The sequence below is a fragment of the Diabrotica virgifera genome, chromosome 7, assembly GCF_917563875.1.
Source record: "Diabrotica virgifera virgifera chromosome 7, PGI_DIABVI_V3a".
NCBI lineage: Eukaryota > Metazoa > Arthropoda > Insecta > Coleoptera > Chrysomelidae > Diabrotica > Diabrotica virgifera.
The window spans coordinates 217,982,370-218,007,854 of NC_065449.1; the positions used below are offsets into that span (position 1 = coordinate 217,982,370).

Genomic DNA, 25,485 nt, shown 5'->3' on the forward strand with positions numbered 1-25,485 from the left:
ATTGTTCGAGTAATAAAAAATACCACAAAGATAGGCTACCTTGATTAACCAATTGACATAATGAAAACTGTCTTTAAATTTAAATATTGCATCCATAGCCGTTGGTGGACGTTGTTCTAAGAATAGTGAAATTTCTTCCATTAATTCAATAAGTCCTTTTAAAAAATTCTCTCTTGATAGCCAACGAACTTCGCAGTGTAAATTCATGTTCACTTGAAGATCTGAAGCGACGAGGCGAGGCGACCCGGCATTTTGCTTTCATGGCCCGGTACTGGGTCGCGACCCACCGTTTGGGAAACACTGCTTTAAATTATGACTCACCGGTAAAGAACCACGGATTCAACTGTAGTAAAGGTTCCAAGACACCAAATTCTATGTATGACAAAACAATTTATTAAAATAGATGCTTAACAAAGAATCAACACAATGTAAGAGATAAATACCTACAAGTAATTTTTGTCTCGAGAATTGGAGAAACACAGAAAGGGAAAAACCGAACACAACTTTATCGATATCAAGCAAATTATAAATGTATAAAATTATAAAATCTAGTTACAATAATTTGTAGTAGAACGAAATTTGTTGGTTTCAGAGACACTCAATATATTCACATTGCAAGTATTTTTCGAATACCACTTGGACATACGATTTCTCACACTTAATTGTTTCACTTGTGAATCAGAAGTACTGCCATTTTCCGAGTACGGCGTCCTTGATAGCATCTATGTACTGGGCTGGTACCCAATATATCCAATACCGTGATGCTTCTGTAGGTCCTAGCTGTAAACCCTAAAAAAAATAAACAAAAATTTAATACACTATCAAATATCTTGTCGGAAATATTATACGCCAGCCAATAGAAAACAAAAAGCATGAAAAAATCTTATACAGGTAAATGACGGCTTCAAAAGGTATTTGTGGGGTCTTCTTTTTATTCTTCAGCCTTAAGTAATCCAACTTTGGACATAGGCCTCCACCAATTCAATCCAGTGTTGTCTATTTTGCGCCACCTGTTTCCAGTTGTGTCCTCCAAACTTCTTTATGTCATCAGCCCATCTCATTTGTGGCCTTTCTCTGCTTCTCCTTTCTAACCATGGTCTCCATTGTTGTATTTCGTGATTCCACCTTTTATCCTTCAGTCGGGCATTGTATACTGCAAAGCTCCATTTTAATTTGGCAGCATGTTCTCCTGCCTCTTTTACTTTGGTTTTGTTTCTAATCCATTTGTTTGTTTTTTTGTCTATATGTCTCGACCAGAAGATAACTCACTTCATGTAATTAGAAATCAGATAGATTATAGTAAATCTAGTAAACAAGAGATTTAAGAATGGTGTCAAGAGATCAACGACATATCCTGGTGCAGATATCGGTTCAAATTATAACCCTCTAATAGCTGACATCCAAGTGAAGCTAAAAAAGTCGAAGAAAGCCCCAAAACACCAAAATTACATATCTCAGCATCCAACAAAACGCTAATAGAAAATTACCTGAATAATCAGCTAAAGAATTCAACAAATGAAAACAATATAGAAATATGGAACACGTTTAAAGATCTTACCTGGAAAGTATTGGAAAAATATACAACAACGATGCAGAGGCACAAAAAACTACAATGGATGACTGATGAAATCCTGGAATTGATGGAGCAGAGAAGAAAACTGAAAGATAACAAGACAGAATACAAAGAAAAACCGAAACTAATTAAACAAAAAATAAAGGTAGCTAAAGAAAAATGGATGGAGGATAAATGCAAGGAATTAGAAAAGTTGAATGAAAAACATGATACGTTTAATATGTTTAAAAAAGTTAGAGAAGTAGCTGGTCTTTATCATAAGAAAACTCCACATACTATAACCGATTCGTCGGGAAAAATGATCATAGACGAACACGAAATTCGAACTACCTGGTATAATTATATAAATGAACTGTATAATGATGATAGACCCGAAGAACTGGAGACTTTAGATGAAGGTGAAGGACCAGAAATACTAAAATCAGAAATACTACTTGCTATAAAATTGTCAAAAAACAAGAAAGTCGTTGGTCCTGACAACATACCTACAGAAATGTTAAAGCTAATAAATGAGGAAAACATTGGAATACTAGTCAAACTTTTCAATGATGTTTATTCGACTGGTGATATCCCTGAAGATTGGTTAAAGTCAGAATTCATAACCCTACCAAAAAAAACAACGTCCGAAAAACTGTAGTGATTATAGAATGATAAGCCTTATGAGCCACACTTTGAAAATCTTTCTACGTCTCATCCACAGTAGAATCACGAGATAAATGTGAAGAAGACCAGGATGAAACACAATTTGGCTTCAGAAATGGACTGGGAATTCAGGACGCACTCTTTGCACTAAATGTATTATTGCAGAAATGCCGAGATCAAAGGAAAGACGTCTTTGCTGTATTTATTGACTATGAGAAGGCCTTTAATCGAGTATAATATCACAAATTAATTAAAATATTAAAGGATAAAGGAGTTGATAGTCAAGATGTACGAATCATAGAAAAATTATACTGGCTTCAAACAGCGACAGCTTGCATAAATATGGAAAATCAACAGAAATATGCAAAATACAAAGAGGTGTCAGACAGGGTTGTATACTGTCCCCACTGTTATTCAATTTATATTCAGATAGAATATTTAAGGAAGCGCTGCACAATTTGGAATGGGGTGTAAAAGTTAATGGAATTCTGATACATATAATCAGATATGCAGACGATACAGTTATTTTAAGTGATGATATGAATGGATTACAGCACCTTTTAAATGCCATTGACACAGTGGGAAGAGAGTTTGGCCTAAACATAAACTGTTCAAAAACAAAATACATGGTATTTAGCCGTTTGGCCCATCAAGATTCACGGTTATATGTTGATGGTCAAATTCAAAGAGTACCCAGTTTAAAATATCTTGGTTGCCATATTACTGAACAACTAGATCCAGATAAAGAGATAAAATGTAGAATCGAGATAGCCCGCACGACATTTTTAAAAATGAGGTCATTCTTCTGTAATGATAACTTGCAACTTCAACTTCGAAAGCGCATGACTAAATGTTACATTTGGTCAGTCCTCTTGTATGGTGTTGAAGCATGGACATTAAAAATATCCACCATTAATCGTTTGGAGGCCTTTGAAATGTGGCTGCACAGACGTACACTGAGAATACCATGCACGGCTATGCTGACAACACATACTGACATACCATGGACTGACAAATGTCGCAGTCCTTAAGAGAGCAAATGCTGCCCGCGAGCTGCTTGATAACATCAAATATAGAAAGATGGCCTATTTTGGACCTGTAGTAAGAGGAGACCGGTATAATATTCTTCAACTTATTATGATGAGTAAAATCGAAGGACGCAGAGGAATTGGCATTAAGCAGACCTCTTGGTTGAAGAATATCCCGGAGCGGACAGGAATAAAGAAAGCAGAACAACTATTTAGAATAGCTCGAGACAGAGACAGTCTCGCCATGTTAATCGCCAACGTCAAGGGGACTTGACAGGGCACGTTAAGAAGAAGACGCCTCACCCCGAGCATTGATCTTTCCATCGCTCTTTGTGCCTTTACTATTTTATTAAAATTGGCCTTGGTGAGTGTCCACGTCTGTGAACCATACGTGAGTATAGGGAGATTACACTGATCGTAAACTCTGGTTTTCAAATATTTGAGTGTTTTTAAGATCCAACTCAATTTTCCAAATCCTGCCCACGCTAACCTTATTCTTCCGGTAATTTCGGCAGATTGATTTTCTTTGTTAACTTGTGGGGTAGCTGATGACAATTCAATTCCGTGAAGACGTACAGCTAATTTTGCTTTGTTTTTTTTAAACACTCAGCGAAAAGCGCCTGTAAAACGTTTCTTATACATTTAGGGAAAACTGGTTCAATACGATGTTATAGATCATAAAAAGTTCTTTAATTTTGAGAGTTTCTAAATTAAAGTACATAAACAATTCACCGAGATAATTGAAAATAAAACCCTTATTTTGCAGTAGGTAATTTATAAATATTAATAACTTTGTTTTTTTTGCATAATGACATGTAACATTATCACCCAAGATTTTGGTAGTTAATTAGTGATTAAAGTGTACCAAATTTCAAACAGATCGACCAAATAGTTTTAATTCAATTTTTTTATCCTGGAGAACGATTATTTAAACAACTGTACTTGCCCACGGCGTTATCTAACTGCCCCATGAACTACCTGGGTTCTATAAGTGTTAGTGAACTTAAATTTAAAAACAAATACAGGTGAAAACTTGTTATTATCTACGAAAAATAATTCCGCAATTTTTAGTTGTTTCACAAATCTTTACTTTTTGTGTAATGTAGATTCTTTGTATGTAGATGGAACTTTTCAATACTGGTCTAAATATTTTTGTCAGATGTTTACTATACATGGCTACAAAAATGGTTTTTATGTTCCTCTAGTATTTTGTTTGTTACCAAATAAATCACAGCAATCGTACAAAAGTACTTTTGATACATTAATAACAATATGTACAGATTTGAATTTAAATGTCAAACCGAAGCGAATAATTACTGATTTTGAAATAGCAATTCGAAATGCAGCCAAGTTAGTGTGGCCCGACATTGTTATTTTTTGTTGCAAATTTCATTAACACAAAATTGGTATTGAAAAATTCAAAATTAAGGTTTGTCCTCGGAATATAAAAATTAAACTGTTATTGGAAAATATTTAAAATTGGTTTTCGGCATTCCTTATTTAGATCCAAATGATGTTGGTGACTTTTTTTCTGATGAACTTTTTAATATTATGCCAGAAGATGACAAGAGTTTTGGAATTTTGTGATTACCTAGTTGATAATTATTATTTAACGGAAGATTCAACATTTCCACCTTACATTTGGGCTTCAAATTCATCATCTCTTATAATTACTACAAACGAATGTGAATCATTTCACTCGAAATTTAACGAATGTTTTTATAAATCACATCCTGACATATTTAAATTTACAGACATTTTGTTAAATTTTCAAGCAGAAGTATAGTTATGTGAAAATTAAAACTGCACATAGATTCGAAAAAAAAAATGAAACGGCAAAAAGGAAAGTTGATTTTATTGAAAATAGGCTAAATGAATATTACGTTAATTAAAACATTACTAAATTAGACTTCATTTAAGCCAGTTTGCAATTATTATGCAGCTAACTTTTAAAATCTAAAATATAGTGTTCACTCTTACTTATTTTTATCACTAATCAGACATTAGAATTAAGCATTGTTATTGTTTAACTGTAGTTTTTGTTATTGTATATAAGTTAATGTAGATTTATAAATAAACTTTATTCGATTATATTGTTATAGTTTCATTATTTAATCATTTAAATTATTTTCGCTCATGCTTTGGGAATTGGGTTCCTTTTTGAATACAATAAAGTAAAATTAAAAACTATATATGTTCACAAAAATATTATCTAAGTACCTAGGTAGCGTGGGGTGGTTCGTAGTCGCTTTTAATCCTACTATAAAACTGAACCCATTAAAATCTAGGTAGCGTGGGGGAGTTCGTAGTCGCCCCTTGCCCAAACAGTCACTATAGAGGTATCTTGTAAATTGCAATCGATTCCTTGAGGCTTCACTTTTAAGGTATATTAAAAAAACCTTTAACATTTTATTAAATATTTAGCTTACAAATATTTATAATAACATTGATATATTGGAACAGTTTGAAAAAGGGCCGACTTTTTAGCTTACAAAATATTACTTTTGATATTTTTTTATGTCACACGTTTGTAAGTTTGCTCAATGAAAAGCTGGTGAAAAACAAACTTTCCAAAAAATAACAGAACTTCTATGACCAATACCAAGAAACAAGCCGAGATATTGCAGCGGACAGTTCTCCCCTCCACTTTCCGTGGCGGTATTTTACAAGTACCATCACTTTAACTAGGCTATTGATTATGTTCAAAATAAGAGAGCTAAAAGGAACTACAACGTTAACGGGATTTTACTGTCTCATATGGTCAATGTAGCTCTAAATTTGAAGAAACCGCGGAGTGCTACCATTTAAGTGGGTGCGTTTTTGAGAAAGGGGTGAATTAGTCCCTAGGCACAGGGTGAATTAGGGTGAGTTCTATGCACTTTTGGTACAAAGACGTCTACAGGAAAATTGTTCCAGGTTAAATTTACTATCGGAATAACATATTCTAAATTCCAAAATATTTTTTTTACAAAAATATACTCAAAAGAAAAGCAAGAAAAAAAAACACGAAAGAAAGAAATTCTGTTTTTGGCCCCATAACTTTTTCCCACAGAGATATAGGTATAGGTATTGCTTTAGCGAAAAAAACTTCCATCCTTCCTCTTTAAAATGGCGTTTGGTAGAAGTCCCTAGGATTTCCAGTTTCCGAATCTGGATTTTTCAAAGTTCGCCGCTCACATCATTTTTGGGCCATTTTCCCAAACATTGTTCTGTAACTCTTTTCTACGCATTTCTAGGTATATGCAATGGTACATTTAGTAGGAAGAGAAGTTAATTGTCTTTAAAATGGTCTATTTTATAAGGCTGTATGACTATTTTTAAGCAAGTTATACTTTTTCAAGAATTTATACTTTTAATGATTTTTATGATTATTTTTTAAATTTTTCAATATGACTCTCTGTCTTATACATTTAGCTATATACATCGTAAAATAAAAAATAGCATATTTTCTTTACAAAATGGTTTATTGCAAAAAATTCTAGGACTATTTTTAAACAAAATATCCGTAGGATGTCAAAGGGTATCCGTAAATAGAGAAAACTTTTATATTTTTTTATTTTTTTCAATTAGAAGAATATAACTACACATTGTAACATAATTTTCATTTATAAATAACTTTTCTTAATAACACTTTTCGATATTGTGAAATATAAAGGTACTTTACTCTTGAGCGAAATTCATATTTTTTAACATACCTCGTACACTATTGATAAAATTTTATATCTGATAATTGCATCTTAGGTTTTAAACCATGCAGAGCATTTTATAAAGGATGACTTTTTTTCATAAAGTTAATAATAAAAAAGGTTTCCATATAGTTCCAACTTGGTGGGACCTATTGCATATGTATTCTTGTTCTCATGATCATTTTTCAGTGCGTCACAGTTTTTCGATTTCTCTCTAATGCATTAAGTTAGATGAGACGGAAAAAGCGGTAGCTCCGTGATTAAACACAAAAATAATGCAGCATTACAATGGTTATATACATAAGATGTCTATTCCTAACCTACGTTTGATTCGTTGATATTTAGAATGCGCGTTTTTTCTAGCCAATCAAATACACGTATTACGAACATTTGACGAAAACTTCGTCCATTTTGGCCATTTTTTAGAAGTGTCAAAGAGTCAAGTGACGGTTATTATTCAGGTCAGTATTTTGTGTACCTGTCATTTTGAAATTTCGAATTCGACTTCACTTGTGTTTCACAACGTCTTTGTGCATTATTTTGTGTTTTGGTTTAAAATTTAGTTCGTTAAAAGTTAGTCATTGACGTGAGGAGACTAGAGACATTCGAGATGTACCGAAGAGTGCTAAATATCTCATGAGTAGATAGAATAGCCAACGTGGAGGTAATGAGACTTACGCATAAGGAACGAAAACTAACAAATAAGAAGAAAACTGAGATATATGGGACATGTGATGAGAGATGTATATCTAATACTCCAGATCATTATGCAAGAAAAAGATCCATAGTAAGGAGACGTAACTCATGGCTGAAGAACCTTAGGAACTGGTTTGGATGTAATAACAATGAATTATTTAGAGCCGCTGTTTCAGAAATAAAGATCTCTCTGATGATTGCTAACTTTTGAAGCGGAGACAGCACCTAGAGAAGAAGATAAAAACACAGTTTATGGATAGTTTTGTGTCATTTTTTAATGTTTCCATATTTATAAATTTAATTAACAATATTGTTTACTTTTTAATTATATTCCCCTTTATAAAAAATACCTACATGTTAACATATTGTGTAAAAATCAAATCTACTAAATTACTAATTCCACAAGCTTTTCACCTATGGCTAAGTACGATTGTGGCATCTGTCAGATTCGTCAATAATTACATGAAATAAGTCTCGACACAGCCAATACAGTATATGACGTCATAATTAATGACGCACTGAAAAATGATCATGAGAACAAGAATATGTCACACTTTAAAAAGCATATCTTGTTTACAAATAGGCCCATAATTTTTTGCAATACACCATTTTAAAGTAAAGAAAATAAGCTTTATTTTCTATTGCACAATGTATATACCTAAATATACAATAAAAAAGTTATAATGAGAAATTTAAAAATAATCGTAAAATATATCAAAAATCATTAAAAGTATCAAATCTTGAAAAACCATATCTTGCTTAAAAATAGCTATACAGCATTCTACGATAGACCATTTTAAAGGTAATGACTTCTCTTTCTATTAAGGGGGGAAATAGGTTTAGAGGTTTCAAAATTTCAAATTTTTGAAACTAGCATGAATCGATAGTATTACTATTCAAGAATGTGTTCTGAAAATTTCAAAGCAAAATTCGAAGTCCTTCCCAAGTTATGATAATTATACGGAGCGCGCCCGCGTACAGCGCAATCTATGAGATTTTTTTCAAACGCGTTTTTCTCGAAACGACTTTTTTTCGGCTTGCGTGACGTCTAGCTCAAAAAATAATGAACCAATTTTAAAAAACCAAAGTGATTATTGTTGGTTATTAAATTGTCTTCAATATGAACCTCCAATCGGAATAAAAAAATGGGTTTAAGTGCATTTTTAAGGGCAGATAACTGAAAAAAAAAAACGGTAAAAATTGATGTTTTTTTTTCAAACTTGCGTAATTTTTCGAATTTTTAATTTTTTTAGCCGATTTGAGGTTCATATCGAAGAGAAACTTGTAATAAACGTAAAAATTTTTGGATTTTTAATTTTAGGCGGAAATTACAACCTCTACATGACACGCAAGCGACATGTTCGTGCGGCGCACGTCCACGGGTTGAGGCCTACAACTGCTCTATTTTTAAATATAATAACTCAAAAAAATTTGGACATATACTTTAGAATATGTATAAAATGATCCCAAAGTTTAAAAAAAAATGAAAATTTTATTTCGACCTAAAAAAAATTCTCAAAAAAACATGAAAAATCGGGCTCTTAAACCTATTTCCCCCCTTAAATGTCACATTGCATATGCTTAAATCTGCGTAGAAAAAAGGTACAGATCAATGTTTGCGAAGTAACAAGGAAAATGTCCCAAAATCGCTCTGAGTGGTGAACTTTGAAAGATCATACTTTGAAGACAGTAAATCATAGAGACTTCTACCATACGTCATTTTAAAGACAAAGGATGGAAGTTTTTGTTCTGTGAAGCAATGCCTATACCTATATCCTCATGGAAAAAAATTATGGGGAAAAAACAAAATTGCTATCTTTCGTGTTTTTTTCTTGGTTTTCGTTTGAATATATTTTTGTAAAACAAAAGTATTTTGGACTTTAAAATGTGATTCTTCGATAGTAAATTTAACCTGGAACAATTTTCCTGCAGACGTGTTTGCACTAAAAGTTCATAGAACTCACCCTAATTCGCCCTGTGCCTAGGGATTAATTCACCCCTTTCTCAAAAACGCACCCCTTTAAATGGTAGAGCTCCGCGGTTTTTTCATACTTAGAGGTCCATTGACTATATGAAACAATAAAACCCCGTTAACGTTGTAGTTCCTTTCTAAAATACATAATCAATAGAATAAACGGGTTATAATGTTTTCCTCCTTCACTGCATATGCTACCTATAAGTTGGATCATAAAATTTAGATCTTCATTTATAACCCATTCAATTTTCTGCTTTTAATATTAATAAACAATGGAAATCTTGTTTCCTATTGGTCATAAAAGGTAATGTTTTTTTTCACTTTCTAAAACTATAATCAACTTCATGTTATTGTTTAATAAAGTATCTGACTTACTTACCAGTATATGATATTCATCATGTTCTTCAATTGGTTCGGATATCACACTTTTAATTGACCCCATAGGTAATTTTTCAGTCCTCTCTTTAGTACTTAACCATAACTGGTCACTTTCTAATTTAAATGTTAACCTAACTTTTCCCCCGTGCTTATTAAGCATTCCCGATAAAGGTACTGGCGGTAATCCCTCCTGTAACATCATAGAGTTAATATTTTGTGTAATTGGCTCATAGGTGCTGACTTTTACGTGAAAATGCATGACCACATACTATGTACCAAGCAATTAACTGATGATAAAAAGTAGTAATATTTTACAGACCAGTACACAGTATAAGTGAAGTTCAAGCTTAAAAAACTACTTTCATCCCCATAAATAACACATTAACATGTTCAGCCCCGGCATGACATTATTTTTATGAGATCTGCGGACCGGAAATTAATTTTACTTAAATGATTAAATACGAGGTCTGGCTATTAAATAACGAGACTGCTTATGAAAATGAGTTTTATTTTAAAAATTATTCTACAATCGAATGCTCTCCTTCAATATATTCCCCTTCCCTCGCCACACACCGTTCCATTCGTTTTTTCCATTGGTCAAAGCAATGCTGGAAGTCTTCTTTTGTTAGAGCTTTTAGGAGCTCCGCCGTTTTTCGCTTCACCTCTTCCACTGACTCGAACCGGATTCCTTTTAAGGCAGACTTGATCTTCGAAAACAGGAAAAAGTCACGGGGTGCTACATCAGGCGAGTACGGCGGGTGTTCGAGCACTGGAATACCTCTAGCGGCTAAATAACGCTTCACAGACAGCGCATTATGGGCAGGTGCGTTGTCCTGGTGCAAGATCCACGACTTGTTTTTCCACAACTCCGGCCGTTTCTTACGAACTCGCTCTCGCACCGTTGCCAAAACTTTCAAATAGTAAGTTTGGTTTACAGTTTGACCCTTTGGAACCCATTCAGTCATCACGATGCCGTTAATGTCGAAAAAAAAGGTTAGCATGGCTTTAAATTTTGATTTCGACATCCTTGCTTTTTTCATTCTTGGCGATGCAGGAGTTTTCCAGTGCATGGATTGTCGCTTAGTTTCAACATCGTATTTGAATATCCAGGTTTCATCGCAACTGATGATGTTTTCCATTAATTCAGGCTCTTCATGTAACCTCTCAGAAAAATCTGAGCAGATCTGTTGACGGACGAGCTTTTGGTCAGGGGTCAAATTTATTGGGACCAACTTCGCACAGTTTCATTTTCTTCATGTTCAATTCGTCATGTAAAATTTTTCTGACAGTTTCTTTATCGGCGTTTAAAGTCTCAGCAATCATCCGAATGCTCATACGACGATCTCCGCGCACAATTTCATTTATTTTGGTCACTGTTTGCGGAGTTGAAACAGAGACAGGTCGACCTGGACGTTGGTCAGCTTCGGCGCTCTCTCGGCCTTCAGAAAACCGTTTATACACGAGAAAAAAACACGTCCTTTTCTAACCTCTACAGAAAAATACTACTACAGCAACAAACACGTGTCTTCGTACTGGAAGAGTAGACACTTCCAGCTATCCAATGCTGCATTCGTTTCCCACTCTTCCCCTCTAGGACGCCTTCTGCGCGCGCAGTCTCGTTATTTAATAGCCAGACCTCCTATAGCAATAAAAGTGAGAGACACGGATGTCTCAACCGGTCGCATCTAAACATTCCGTATATGTATTTGGACCATAGGAGTTTTCTATTGGTTCGTTGCAGCACGCGGTAATATTTTAACCAATAGACGGCGAGGTTCCAGATGCATATACGGAATGTCAGTCGGTCCCAAATTCATATACGGAATGTTAAATATCATACACCGAAAAAGATAAGTTTTTTTAGAGTCTTTTAAAAGGAGATTGATTTTAAAATACTTGTTACTGTATTATTAAATAAAAATAAAACAATTATAGTATTTCGAATGTTATTTGGTGCGAAATTCATATGCGGAATGTTAATTATTCGTAGACCAAAAAATGGGACTTTTTATTAATCAGTTAAAGGAGACTGATTTTAGAATACCTATTTTATTAATGTATTATTAAAGAAAAATAAAACAATGATTAGATACTATTAAAAACCAGTCTCATTTTAACTGGGTTTAATAAAAATCGTTTTTTTGTTCTACGAATATTTAGCCGTAGAACAAAAAGACGATTTTTATTAAACCCAGTTAAAATGAGACTGGTTTTTAATAGTATATTATGCAACGAGCATTTAATGATGGTCATTATGAAGCGAGTATAAAGGATACGAAACGAGTTTCGTATAGAGTACGAGCGTCATAATGATAATTAAATGCAAGTTGTATACACGATTTTTGTTCTATGATCATTCACAAAAAAATATATTCAAATTTATTAATTTTGTAACGCAAACAAATTAAGTAGTTTGTCAGTCTGACAGTTTGTTTACATATTGAGAACTGTCAAAGCGTATGTATTTGACTCGCCATTGGTTACTGCGCGTGTGCCACCTTTATCGCGAATGTCATATCGCGATTCTATAGGGCTTTTCATTCACAGTCAGTTGTTTCGAGCTTCTGTCATATGTCGTATAATCCGTGTATATTTATTATATTACAAAGATTATAAAACATATGACAGAAGCTCGAAACAAATGACAATCGATGAAAAGCCCTATTAGTTAAAAATCTGTATCTTAATGGAAATCTGTATCATAATAAAGTTCATTATGATACAGGTAGTGACATCATAATTGATATATAGGGCTTTTCATCGATTGTCATTTGTTTCGAGCTTCTGTCATGTGTCACATAATATTAATATATCTACGTCATACGTTTTTGTTTTGTATTATTGTATATACCAATAACGTATGTCGTACATATTAATATTATGTGACACATGACAGAAACTCGAAACAAATGACTGTGAATGAAACACGTGCAAGTCATTAAAAATTCTGAGAAAGCGAAACCTTAGCCAAATAAAGAAATATGTCTCTCAAATCTATAACCTCCCATTTATGAATTTCGCACCAAATAGGTACCTAATCATTGTTTTATTTTTCTTTAATAATACATTAATAAAATAGGTATTCTAAAATCAGTCTCCTTTAACTGATTAATAAAAAGTCCCATTTTTTGGTCTACGAATAATTAACATTCCGCATATGAATTTCGCACCAAATAACATTCAAAATACTATAATTGTTTTATTTTTATTTAATAATACAGTAACAAGTATTTTAAAATCAATCTCCTTTTAAAAGACTCTAAAAAAACTTATCTTTTTCGGTGTACGATATTTAACATTCCGTATATGAATTTGGGACCGACTGACATTCCGTATATGCATCTGGAACCTCGCCGTCTATTGGTTAAAATATTACCGCGTGCTGCAACGAACCAATAGAAAACTCCTATGGTCCAAATACATATACGGAATGTTTAGATGCCAACCGGTCTGGAGTGCAGATGTTGTCGATGATTGTTGATGGCTTGTCGGTTCTTATTTGACTAAATCAAAGCGTTGAAGGTTACTTGTGAATAATGCATTACTTTACCAAGTAGTTGTTGAACGCATAATTTGAGAAGTGTTATAAATAGCGCACTATGTTTTCTTTTGAAGCTAAACAAGCTCGGATCAAAAAACTATACGATGAAGATATTAGTAACCCGTTTGGCAGCACTGATTTATCAGATGCAGATGATTTATTTAGATAATTTTACAATGATTATAAAACAAACCTAAAACGAGCTCCACACTCTCGGCGAAGTTACTTCGCCAAAGTTGACCGAAGTCCGAAGTACCCTCTCTACACACTCCTTCGAAGTGCGATACCACCAAAGAGCGGTGCGATACCGACAAAGATCCCTTTGACCAGACCGACATATTTCGGAAGTAAAACGAAGTTAGGCAAAGTTACACAAGGTGGCCGTCTACACTCTCGTACTTGTTGAACCTCGATCGACTTCGGCGAGAGCGAAGTGCGGGCTTTAGATTTACTTTTGTTTAGAATAAATATTTGTACAAGTATCATACTTATGGCTGTTTTTTATGATTCATAACTTGACATCAAATTATCCTATTTTGAAACCGCAAACACTGAAGTGTTCCCCTCGACCGGCGTTATTCAATGGCATAACACATAAGACTGCACCGTGTCTCTTCATCTGCTCACGCGGTCTGATGTAAAATTTAGCTGTGAGACACACCCGTAAGCTCACGCGGTCCAGGAAGATCACAGCACTGTGAGACAGCATCTGTGTCACGCGGGGCTTAACGTGTTAATATCAACACAAGAAATCGCAGTTCTTATGAATTCAGTTTCTGATCCAATAAAACTCTGATAAAATTATATAGACTTTTATAAGAGAAGGTCCTAAAACCAAAAAAAGTTGAGTAAAATTTTCCATTTTAATGGGGACTTTCCATTTTTAATTTAATTTTCCATTTCCAACAATCGTTTTTTTTAGATTATAGCGCTATCTATTGATCTATTCATAATTCGAAAAAATGTTTCGAATAAAAGTTGCTTATTTTTACGTAAAGCATCGAAATCTGGAATAAAAATTTGGGGCTCCTATTTAAGATTGTAAAGTAACCCCCCACCCCACCTCCGTGGGGGGTCGTGTTTGGTACCATTCGATAGATTTTTCAAAAAATATTGATTAAGTGTATTTTGCAGTTTTTCGATCTATGTTTATTTTGCGAAATATCGCGGGATTTGTATTTAAAATGTTAAATTTACCCCCACCCCTCTCCGTGGGGGTCATGTTTGGTATCATTCGACAGATTTTTGAAAAATATTGAACACGTATTTTTTAGTTTTTGCTAACAGTCATTTCGCGAATTATTCGCTTTTTTTTGTGAAACTTTTTAACTCACCCATTTCCTTACGCCCCGCTCAAATCGTCAGATTTTTTAAATATACACTGTTTTGCACGTCCTTAACTTACTTTATCTTAATCTGACAATTTCGAGTATATTTAAGGATAGATTTTTTTTCGGGTCCCCCTTAACGAACGCCCCTGTGTTAAGAGCCAATATATGGTAGAGGTACATCTGCAGGGCACCAGGTTTCTCCCCATATGATAATCTGACGCACTCGAGTAACTGCAAAAATCCCCGCTTGGGCTCCCCTACCATTATCATCTGTACCAAGAAACACTGGGTAATAAACAAGTGGTCAAAGGAAAAATTATGGATATAAAGTTAAAACAGTAATACTGATTCCTAATAACTATAGCAGTGGCAGATCTAGACAGTTTCAAGTGAGTGACACTTAATTTGGATTACGAAACGAATTAGGAATATGAGAAGTTCTTTTTGTCTTAAATGTGATAACACAACGATGCAGAGACATGAACATAGGAGTATAAGCATGTTTTATTGACCATCAAAAAGAATTTGACTGCGATAACCATCAACAGTTTTAACTGCATTTGGCTGCGATAAAAATTAACAACATTTTGAATATATGACTTAAGTCAGCACCTATGCCTTTGTTATCTTAACCTATAATAAACCTTAATATTTTTTAATCCAGGCATGACGTCTTCTGGTAATCCTTTGTCTAACACTTTACGGTGAATTTTTTGTTTACTTAGGGGCTCCTTTGATGTAGTGGCCTTTTCAAGTTCGACTACATCCTAAAAATGATCACAAATCAATACCCTGTATAAAAATAAATGTTATTTGTTTGCACATATTGTTTATTTATTTTTAAAGAGAAAATTTACATAGATTAAAAAATATACATAAAGAAAATATATGCAAATACTTAGTAATATAGGAAAAAACAAAATTCTGTGTAAAAACAATGAGGTAAATTTTTTTTATTGATATTTGAATACCAAAGCATATATAATATATTAGTATAAGTGATCTAAATATATGTGATTTAGCGTGATTTTTTACTACCAGCATGATTTTTTAGTACCAGCTAAAGACATTTGAACTTTGTATTTGAAGATCCGTCACGAAACAGATATAAAAAGATGATCCGATTTTATAATTTTAATGAAATATTACATTTAACTTGTAATATATTACATTTTACATGTCTCAGCTCGGTTTAGATATTTCGATTTCTATTTTTGACAATATTGGACTATGGTCATTTAACCCGTTAACTGCCAATCTAGGGATCGGTACTCACCGGAGGGACCGCAGACGTTCGGATACAATTAGCGTCTCCTTGCAAAGACAATGACGTCGACTTTGCAAAGTAACAAGACACTTACTCAACACACACACTACACATGACACTAAGTACCTCATGTTGTGCTGGCTGAATGACATAAAGTCCATGCCGGTTGCCATGCACTGTTGCCGGTTCCAAACACGACTAAAGGAGGAGGGAGTCTTTAGAAAGGTTACCATCCTACTGAAGGACTATAAATATTTTGCTCATAGAGACAGGGTTGTGCCTCGAAACAGGAAGGATTCAAAGATGATGACCAATGCGAGAAAAAGGAAAAAATATTCCTATAATACTAATAGATACAAGTAAATAATAAATAAATAATTTATTAACCTTTTGTGTCATACATGTATGAAGGTAAGTCAAGTAAAGTAAAATTACTAACCACAAAAGAACAAGAAATATCCAAAGAACTTAAAGAAAAGAACAGTGATATCTGTGCACTTAAAGAGGAAAAGGAAAAGGGGAAAGGCCAAATTATCTAAGATAATTATTTAATGTTCTACAGCGGTGTTGCAAAAGGAACCACATGGAATAAGATGGAGTCTATTAGTATGCCAGAAACTTACAAACCAAGCAGAAGACTGTAAATATGTCTCCGAAAAATACTCTGCACAATGATAAACTAGAAGTCAAAGCCTTAAATGTTATAGCAATTTATGCACCTGAGAACAACAAGAGAACAAAAGCCTCTACAAAAATGACGTTGGACCACAAACAAAGAAGTTCACATAAGCAAGCATGAAGTTTTCTCTGGGACTCTATTTGAAAACAGCCATAATCTTTATGATTAATTATAAAATATGTAGTCTATAGCTACATAAAATTTTTATAAATACTTTTTTCTACTATGTATTTGCTATCTATATGAGAACCTATAATATAGGTATTGGACTTGGACACAAAAATTGATTCACTTTTGTTTAAGAGGCAACAGTAGCGATCAACAGGTAGCAACAAACGCGGTCCAAGATTGCGGCTGTAATTTTGAATATTTTGTCAAGATATATGGCACACATTTTCGTAATATAATAAATAATGGCGGTACAGAGCCCAATTTGAGAAAATATATTAATATGTGGAAATTATTCTGTAAATAAATACAATATTAAAAAAAACGAGCCTGTACCGCCATTAAGAAGAACAAAAAAATACACTTTCTTCAAGTAAACTTTTTTATCCCATGCCTAGATTTTGTGCCATTTTGGACCTACTAAAATTTTTTATTTCTAACAAGAAATCGAACATATTATAACTAAAAACTAATTAGGCAACATAGAGAAACTGTCACTGTCATTTTGACAAAACTGCGTCAGATTTTCTCTTATCTGTTCTGTTATCTTCATCGATATCTGTGCAGTAGTGTATTATCTATTTAGTGTTTATTTATAGTTAATTCATTATATTTTTGTGTAATAGAATTAAGTTGTTGGTCTATTTGAAAAAATAGATTATTGTTAATTGTGAGTTTTCGTTATATGTAGGTAGATAAGTATATTTTACATAAAAATATTTCGAATTCTAATGCGAGTATAATTTAAAGTTTTAGGAGGATTTTCTATTCTAAAATATTATCAATAGTTTAATATAATACGATGGCTCTTGTTTGCTTCACAACGAAATGATTATTTATTATTAGTATTTCGTGCAAATACCTATGCTAACATAAAATTTTCACCCATTTTGGTTTATGTATTTTTATAAATATTTATTTACTAATAACAAAATGGTTTTCTATTACTTCCATTTAGCGCGCCTATGCCAAAAATGCCTATGTTTTTAATTGTCAAAATATTGATCTTAGATAATGTCAAAGATTACCACTGTTGCCGGAGTTTCACAGACCTTAGGAAAAAAGGTATGATACTTTTTCCCGAAGTTATATTGATGACTCACTACTATATGTTCTTAATCAAACATGAATTGGTATGCTATAAAAAGAGGCATTTCGAATATCTCCTTGTATAACTCATACCTATTTGTTGATATAAAACCTTACCTGTTTGGTGACAGATGAAACAGCTAAGACATCATTTAAAGTAGAACCTACCAACATAATTTTTGAGCCTTTTGTGATACCAGAATTAGAAATAGTTTGAGTATCTTGCAAAAGTCCTTTATACATAAGTTTCTGCATTGCATCTGGAACGCCTAAAAGGATAATGTATGCAGTAAAACTGTAGGTAGAAATTATTATTGTAGGTTGTAGTTCAACATGGGTTTGCAGCTGGGAAATCCATTATTACTAACTTGGCAGTGTATGAAATGGATCTGTTGGAGGCATTGGAGAGGAAGGAACAAGTAGACTCAGTCTACACTGACTTCTCCAAGGCCTTCGATAGAGTCAATTTTGACATTTTGCTTGCAAAACTCCTAAATTTAGGATTTACTAAGGAGGCCATAGAATGGATATCAAGTTTTTTAAAGGATCGAAAACAAAGGGTGAAACATTTCCTGTCTGAATCATTTGAGGTTTTATAAGGTGTCCCCCAAGGAGGCCACTGTTCACCATTACTATGTAATCTCTTTATAAGTAAATGATATTTCTGATAATCTTGAATCATCAGTTTTACTTTTTGCAGATGACTTTAAGTTATATAGATGTATAAAATTTATAGCTGACATACATATATTGCAAAAGGATATTGACAGGTCATGGGACTGGAGTATACAGAATAATCTTAAATTAAATATCAATAAATGCTATTATATAGTCCATTCGCTAAACTCAGACTCAACTGGCTAGTGATTTAAGCTAGTAATTTTGCCAATTTGACAAAATTGCCAAAAAAATAATTACTAAATATTTAGTAATTTTGCAAATTTTGTTAAAATTGGCAAAAAACAAAAAAGTTACGTACTAAAATCATTAGCCATTTGCGTCTGAGTTTAGAGAACCAACTATATCAGTTTTTTTAGGGGGAATAAACAATATGACTCAAACTATCTTATGAATAATGTTAACTTAAGATATACAAATCAAGTTAGAGACCTGGGCATTACTTTTAATGAAAGCATTAATTTCAATGACCATATTTCACAGATTACATTGAAAGGTCTTAAACTTCTTGGATTTACATTAAGAAACTGTAGTGAGTTCCCAATTGATGTAACGAAAGTTGTGTCTTGTTCTCTTGTACGCTCTCAACTAGAATATAGCATGCTTGTCTGGTCTCCAATGTATGACTAGTATATCAATTCCATTAAGAAAGTTCAGAATAAGTTTCTTAGGTATTGTGGTTACAAAATGGGAATTCCAGTTGCAAATATAGACAAAAAAGTAATTTACATAGACTAAATCTAACAACACTGTATAACAGACGAATTCAGTTTGATTCTGTATTTATTTATACATTATTAAATAATTTAATTCAATGTCCTGAACTTTTAAGTAAAATAAGCTTCAATATTCCACAGCATGACTATGATCTTTTGAACTTTTTCATATAAACTTTCATCCTACCAATTATGCCTGCAATAATCCATTTGATAGGGCCTTAAGATTTTGAATAGTCACTGTGATATAGATCCTTTTAATTTAAGTTTAAATCAATTTAAAACCATGATTTATAGTAAACTCTAGAATTATTTCTACGTATTGTATTTTAGAGTGTAGTCATAAGATAAATCAGATTAAAAATATAATGTTATTATAAGGCTGTAATGGGGTGATCCCGTCTTTTAAACTTTAAACAAGAATAAGTCATATTTATGTTTGGTCTATACTTCTGGATGGTTCAGAAGTGTAGACACTACATAAAAGTATTGGCCATGAACAGAATTGAATCATTGGAAATGTGGATTTATAGACGGATGTTGAAGATACCTTGGACAGCAAGAAACACTAATGAGGATCAACAAAGATATAAGATATATATTATATTTCACGTCTTAGAGCTGAATGTAAACGTTTATCTGATATATGTTTTAACAACAATATTAGAGGGATTGAGTCAGACCTAATTAATAATCCTAAATCCCTTTGGAAGTATATTAATGTCAAAAGGTCAGGTCATCATTTACCTAATTCCTTATTTTACCGGGAACATACAGTTTGTAATGGTCTAGATATAGCCAAGTTGTTTATGAATTTCTTTCAGACAGTGTACATACCTAACAACAATCACTCTCAATACCTACAACTTCCGAAATTAAAAACTCAAATGTAAGCATTCATACACATCCTATTTCTGTTTCTGATATTTTTAATTGTATTAGCTCGATTCCCAATAAGCTCGCTACTGGTCCAGATGGCGTCCCTAATTTCCTGCTGAAAAAGTGTGTTTGTACGATTGTTGTGCCATTATTTTTATTATTTAATAAATCCATGGAAACTTCGACGTTTCTGATGGCCTGGAAGGAAAGCTATATAGTACCTGTATTTACGAGTGGTCTGAAGGATAATGTTGAAAATTACTGTGGTATCAGCATCCAATCTGCTATTCCTAAGCTGTTTGACTGCCTTGTAGGTAAGCAGCTTTCTTGGTCTTGTCGATATTTACTATCTGAGTCACAACATGGTTTTTGCAAAAATAAGTCCACTGCAACAAATTTGGTATGCTATAAGTCTGACCTTCTTACTCAGATGGAGGATCGTAAGCAAATCGATGCAATATACACAGATTTCTTTAAGGCCTTTGATCGTGTGGATCATCAGGTTATTTTGTGTAAGTTGGTCTTGTTTGGTTTTCATGCTGAATTTGTGGAGTGGATAAAAAATTACTTAACAGGTTCGCAGTCAAAGGGTGAAGATTGGTAGTCATCTCTCTGATGAAATAAAAGTAAGCTCTGGAGTTCCTCAGGGTGGTCATACCTCACCTCTCCTTTTTAACATCTTTGTTAATGATATAATTGACTGCTTTCGTAATAGTAAGGGTTTAATGTTTGCTGATGATTTAAAATTCTGGAGAGTTATAGAAACAATTAGAGACCAAGATTTGCTACAGGAGGATTTAGACTGTCTACATGCCTGGTGTGTTCAAAATAGACTTAATTTAAACACCAATAAGTGCTCTTTCATAAGTTTTACACATAAGGTTGGGAGGGTTGAAACAAGTTATTCTATATGTAACTAACCACTCAATCACGTTTCTTCCATTAAAGACTTAGGTGTCATTATGGATGAAAAACTTTCTTTTGTAGAACACATTAATACTATTTCTGTGAAGGCATCTAAGCTTCTAGGTTTTGTTATGAGAAATTGTAAGTGTTTTTCTGTGGTAGCAACGAGATTGGTTTATTGCTCAATTGTTAGATCCTTGTTGGAGTACTGTTCGGTAGTTTGGTCCCCTTACTATCAAAACCATATCAATATGTTCGAGAGGATCCAACATAAATTTTTGAGATATTGTGCTTACCATGTTCACACTACCATTAGAAATCATGATTATTCCTCTATTGAACAACAATTACCTTTACCGCCACTTAAGAATCGTCGTGATACATGGATTTATTGATTGTCCAAACCTGTTAAATCACATTAACTTTAAGGTTCCAAACCAAGCTCTACGTTACCACAATGTTTTCAACATTCCTTTCCACAGAACAACATATGGTATTCACAACCCATTGGATAGATACATGGGGCTATTAAATGAATTTAACTAGGTTCAAAAGATCTCTTGCTTTGTGATATATATGTACGGTATTGTTGAATTTTGTTCTTATTATATTTTGTATGTTTTTGGTATGTGGTGAACTTTTTAAATGTAACTTTTTGTTATTGATTCTATACTATTATAGGTAATTTATGTTTTGAAACCTAACTGATATTGTATTGTAATTTAACTGTTAATGGGGTTATCCCGTGTTTTAAATAAATAAATAAAGATAGAGAATTGCTAAAGAATGTTAAACACCAGAAAATGTCTTATTTGGAACATATCCATATAGAATACTACATCTGATCCTTAAAGGCAAAATAGATGGCAGTAGATATGTAGGAAGAAAACAACTTTCTTGGTTAAAAACAATCATGAATGGACTCAGATATCAGATGCAGGGCATGTTGACGAATATGGAGAAGCCTTCCCAATGGTGATTGCCAATGTCGGATAATCCCAATGTTGCACATTAAAAAGAAGATAATTTTAAAAATAGACAGATATTCTATCTTTTGTGTTAACGGTGTAGAACTTTCAGCAAAAAATACATTTCCAATCTCAAAGTATTTTATAGGATCCAAACAATGATCCACATTTCTTTATTAATACTGTATATTCCCTATAAAAGTAAGGCTGTCTGCACATAAAGCTACTAAAAAGAAACCGTTTCTAACTTTAGTTACCAATCAGTGGCTTATTAGTTATTGTCCATGTATTTTACTGAGTATCTCCACACAGTGCTACTAGTTAGTAACCGGTCTGTAATATGTAAGTGATCTTAAGTGATCAGTTGGTAGTGACTAGAGGTGCAAGTCACTTAGCGACTAGTTTCTAGTTTGTTTTGATATCATTATTCTATTAGTTAAAATCATCACTCAAAATGACGAAACTGACAGAACACTCCTTGATCATAAAATTAATACAAGAAGCGGAAAATATCCGTGCTTATATGGACTATACGTTGAATGAATATTCGTGCAAAGACATCACTGAAAACGCTTGGAATGCTAATGAAAGAGAAATGGAGAGAAGAATAAGCAATTATACTAAATGTACACGTGATCCTTTTGACACCCTACAAAATGCAGAAACATAATCTTTGTAATTCTTTTGCAGCAACAAACACTCTGCATTTAATATTGTTTACATGTAGGGATGTACCCAATACCCCCTTCTGCTTTTTGCGTCTTATGTTATAATAACAAAGAATTTCTTTCAAACCCCTAAATTTGGCAACTTTTTGTGAGAAATTGGTATATCGCAAGATCGACGTATTACACATTTTTAAACCATTTCTTGTTGGTTTGTATGTAAGTTCGCATTGCATCATAAAAATTTATAATGGCGTGTTTTGGGTGTGACTTGCTATTTACACAAAGCCATGCTTTGTCATTAAAAGAAGGTAAAGTGATGAGTTTTATGGTTGAGCATTGTGTGATAAGAGACAAAATGGTGTGTAAGTGCTGTAAAGAATTAACAATTAACGCAGAAAGTAAATTTAAGTGTAATAGACTTGTCACAAAAGGTAAAAAGCACCAAAACAGTGTGGTTTTACTCTATAGGCAATGAAAGGGACCTTTTTGGAAGCTATTAAGATTGCATTCACATTTAACGTAAGTAATTTTAATTAAATTTTTAGATCTTTTAAAAGGTTAAAATTGGCAACACTGTTGAAGGTGATGCAAATTTGACTTTTTTGCGCATGTCTGCCATATTGTTTTGAAATATTAAAAAGCTTGATTATCTTAACCAATATTACATATTTTTTCATAATTTAATTGTAAAAATCAGTTATATTTATTATGTGTCAGTTACTTTTTTTATTAAGACATATTATATACTTTTGTAGCATTTTCACCTAATTTTTTTTGTTATTATTACATTTTTTTGATTTTTTAAAATTATTTCTTAATTTTTTTGCACTTCTACTAATTTCCCCCAAAGAAAACAGTAAAATTTAAGCATTTTTCACTTTTTAGGCTAAGTCCCTAAAAAAACGGCATTTTCAAGGTCTACCCTTTCTGTAAATTTTTACTGATTTCTTTATCACTTGAATCACTAGACATTTTTAAAGTGACAACAATCAAATAAAGGTTTAAAATGTGAACACCGTATTTAATAACAAAGCTATAATTGAAAACTGACTCATTTTTATTAATTTTCAGTAGCATAGTGTGCAAATGACAGTTAGTAACCAGTTGGTGATCGTACTTATACCAACTAGTTTCGTTTCTTTTTAGTAGATTCATGTGCGGACGGCCTAAATTGTAAACTACATACCTAATAAATCTTGTAAATGCTTTTTTAGTTCTAAGATTGTGGTATTGGAAGTTGTTGTGATATCATACTTTTTTTTGTTATATATCACTTTAATTTCAACAGGATCACTTTTTTCTACCAAATCGTTCTCCTTACTTTCCACAGCCTCTACGGGATTTGCTACAGTATTTTCTTTGACATCAGTTTTAGGAATTTTAGATTCAGACGGCTCTGTTAGTCTATCATCTTCTTCTTTAGTATTTGTTACTTCAACACTATTTAAGTGCTTTTCTTCTCCGTTTTTATTTTCCGGGTCTAAAATATAATATGCTTTTTTTAAACAATAAAAATCTATTTTCCCTGTAAAAAACCTATAGCCACAAAGCACAAGATGGATGGATTTTATTTTTTTTTACTAAAACTTGTGACTGTAGTTAAACAGTTTAATGGAACTCACCTAGACATTCCATTTTACAAAATATATCGTTGGCTACAATCAGAATAAGATTATTTAAATTAAACTGTTTTCTTTGAATAAGATTACTTGCATTTCAACCATCTGACTTTGAAGTTGACAGTTGACGGCTGCTGCAGTTTAGCCACTACAGTAAAAAAATAGGTAACAGAATTACATTTTTCATGACATGACATGAGTTTATTTGAATTTTGAATATCAATATATGAAAATCTGTTTCAACTATGTTTTTTTTTAATTATATTAAGGTGGTATGACACAATGTTAAAATTTATATAGTTTTTAGGTACAGTTACCGTCACTATTTCAAAACCAATCTTCAACTTAGGGGTATGTACGTGAACTGTAGACTTTCTATTTTAATAGTATCTAGTTAAAATTTCCAAAGAAAGCAGTATATTTTTTATAACTGTACTTAAAGGAGTCCATGTCATAACTTACTTAGTAACTTGCTATAAAAATTCGTTTTGCATAATAATTTTTGAACTTGGGTGGAAAATAACTATCAGAAACGATTAACTATGCAAAAAGCTTTATTTTAAACAAAATTTCATTGTCCATACTGCCATAATTTTTAAATTAACTGTACCTAAAAGTAAAAATTTTAGTTAAAAGCTGCAATCTGGGGATTTTGTTGAAATTACAGCAATAAGTTGGCATTTTTCTAGTGATAAATTAGTTCCGCTGTCACTTAATAGATGAGAAGATGAGTTCACGTGTCATTTAGTAGATGGCAGCAGTGATGTATTAAATGGAGACAGATGCGCGTTTGCCGGATTTTAAGAAAATCTACAAACAATTGAAAACGAGTTTTGTAACCACGGAAATACGATGAATCACGCGGTTTTGTTTAGAAAAGTGGCCCCACCCCCTCCCAGTACGCATTTTGGACCTTGTTTGACTTTCGCTTTCAATCATGATTGTATAACGTCACAGTGTCTTAACAATACAAATATACATTTTTTATGCTTGAAACC

The 25,485-nt window shown here is 32.9% G+C and overlaps 1 protein-coding gene across 1 annotated transcript; it reads right to left on the bottom strand.

Annotated features, from left to right (window-relative positions):
- Positions 1 to 370: 370 nt before the first annotated feature.
- LOC114329856 (ubiquitin domain-containing protein UBFD1) lies at positions 371 to 24,642 on the bottom strand. The gene is made up of 6 exons (XM_028279115.1): positions 24,491 to 24,642; positions 24,055 to 24,348; positions 18,171 to 18,322; positions 15,495 to 15,617; positions 9,980 to 10,168; positions 371 to 789 (listed from the first exon to the last, which is right to left on the bottom strand). The coding sequence occupies exons 1-6, from the start codon at positions 24,501 to 24,503 to the stop codon at positions 679 to 681; spliced, it is 882 nt and encodes a 293-aa protein (XP_028134916.1). The 5' UTR covers positions 24,504 to 24,642; the 3' UTR covers positions 371 to 678.
- Positions 24,643 to 25,485: the final 843 nt, after the last annotated feature.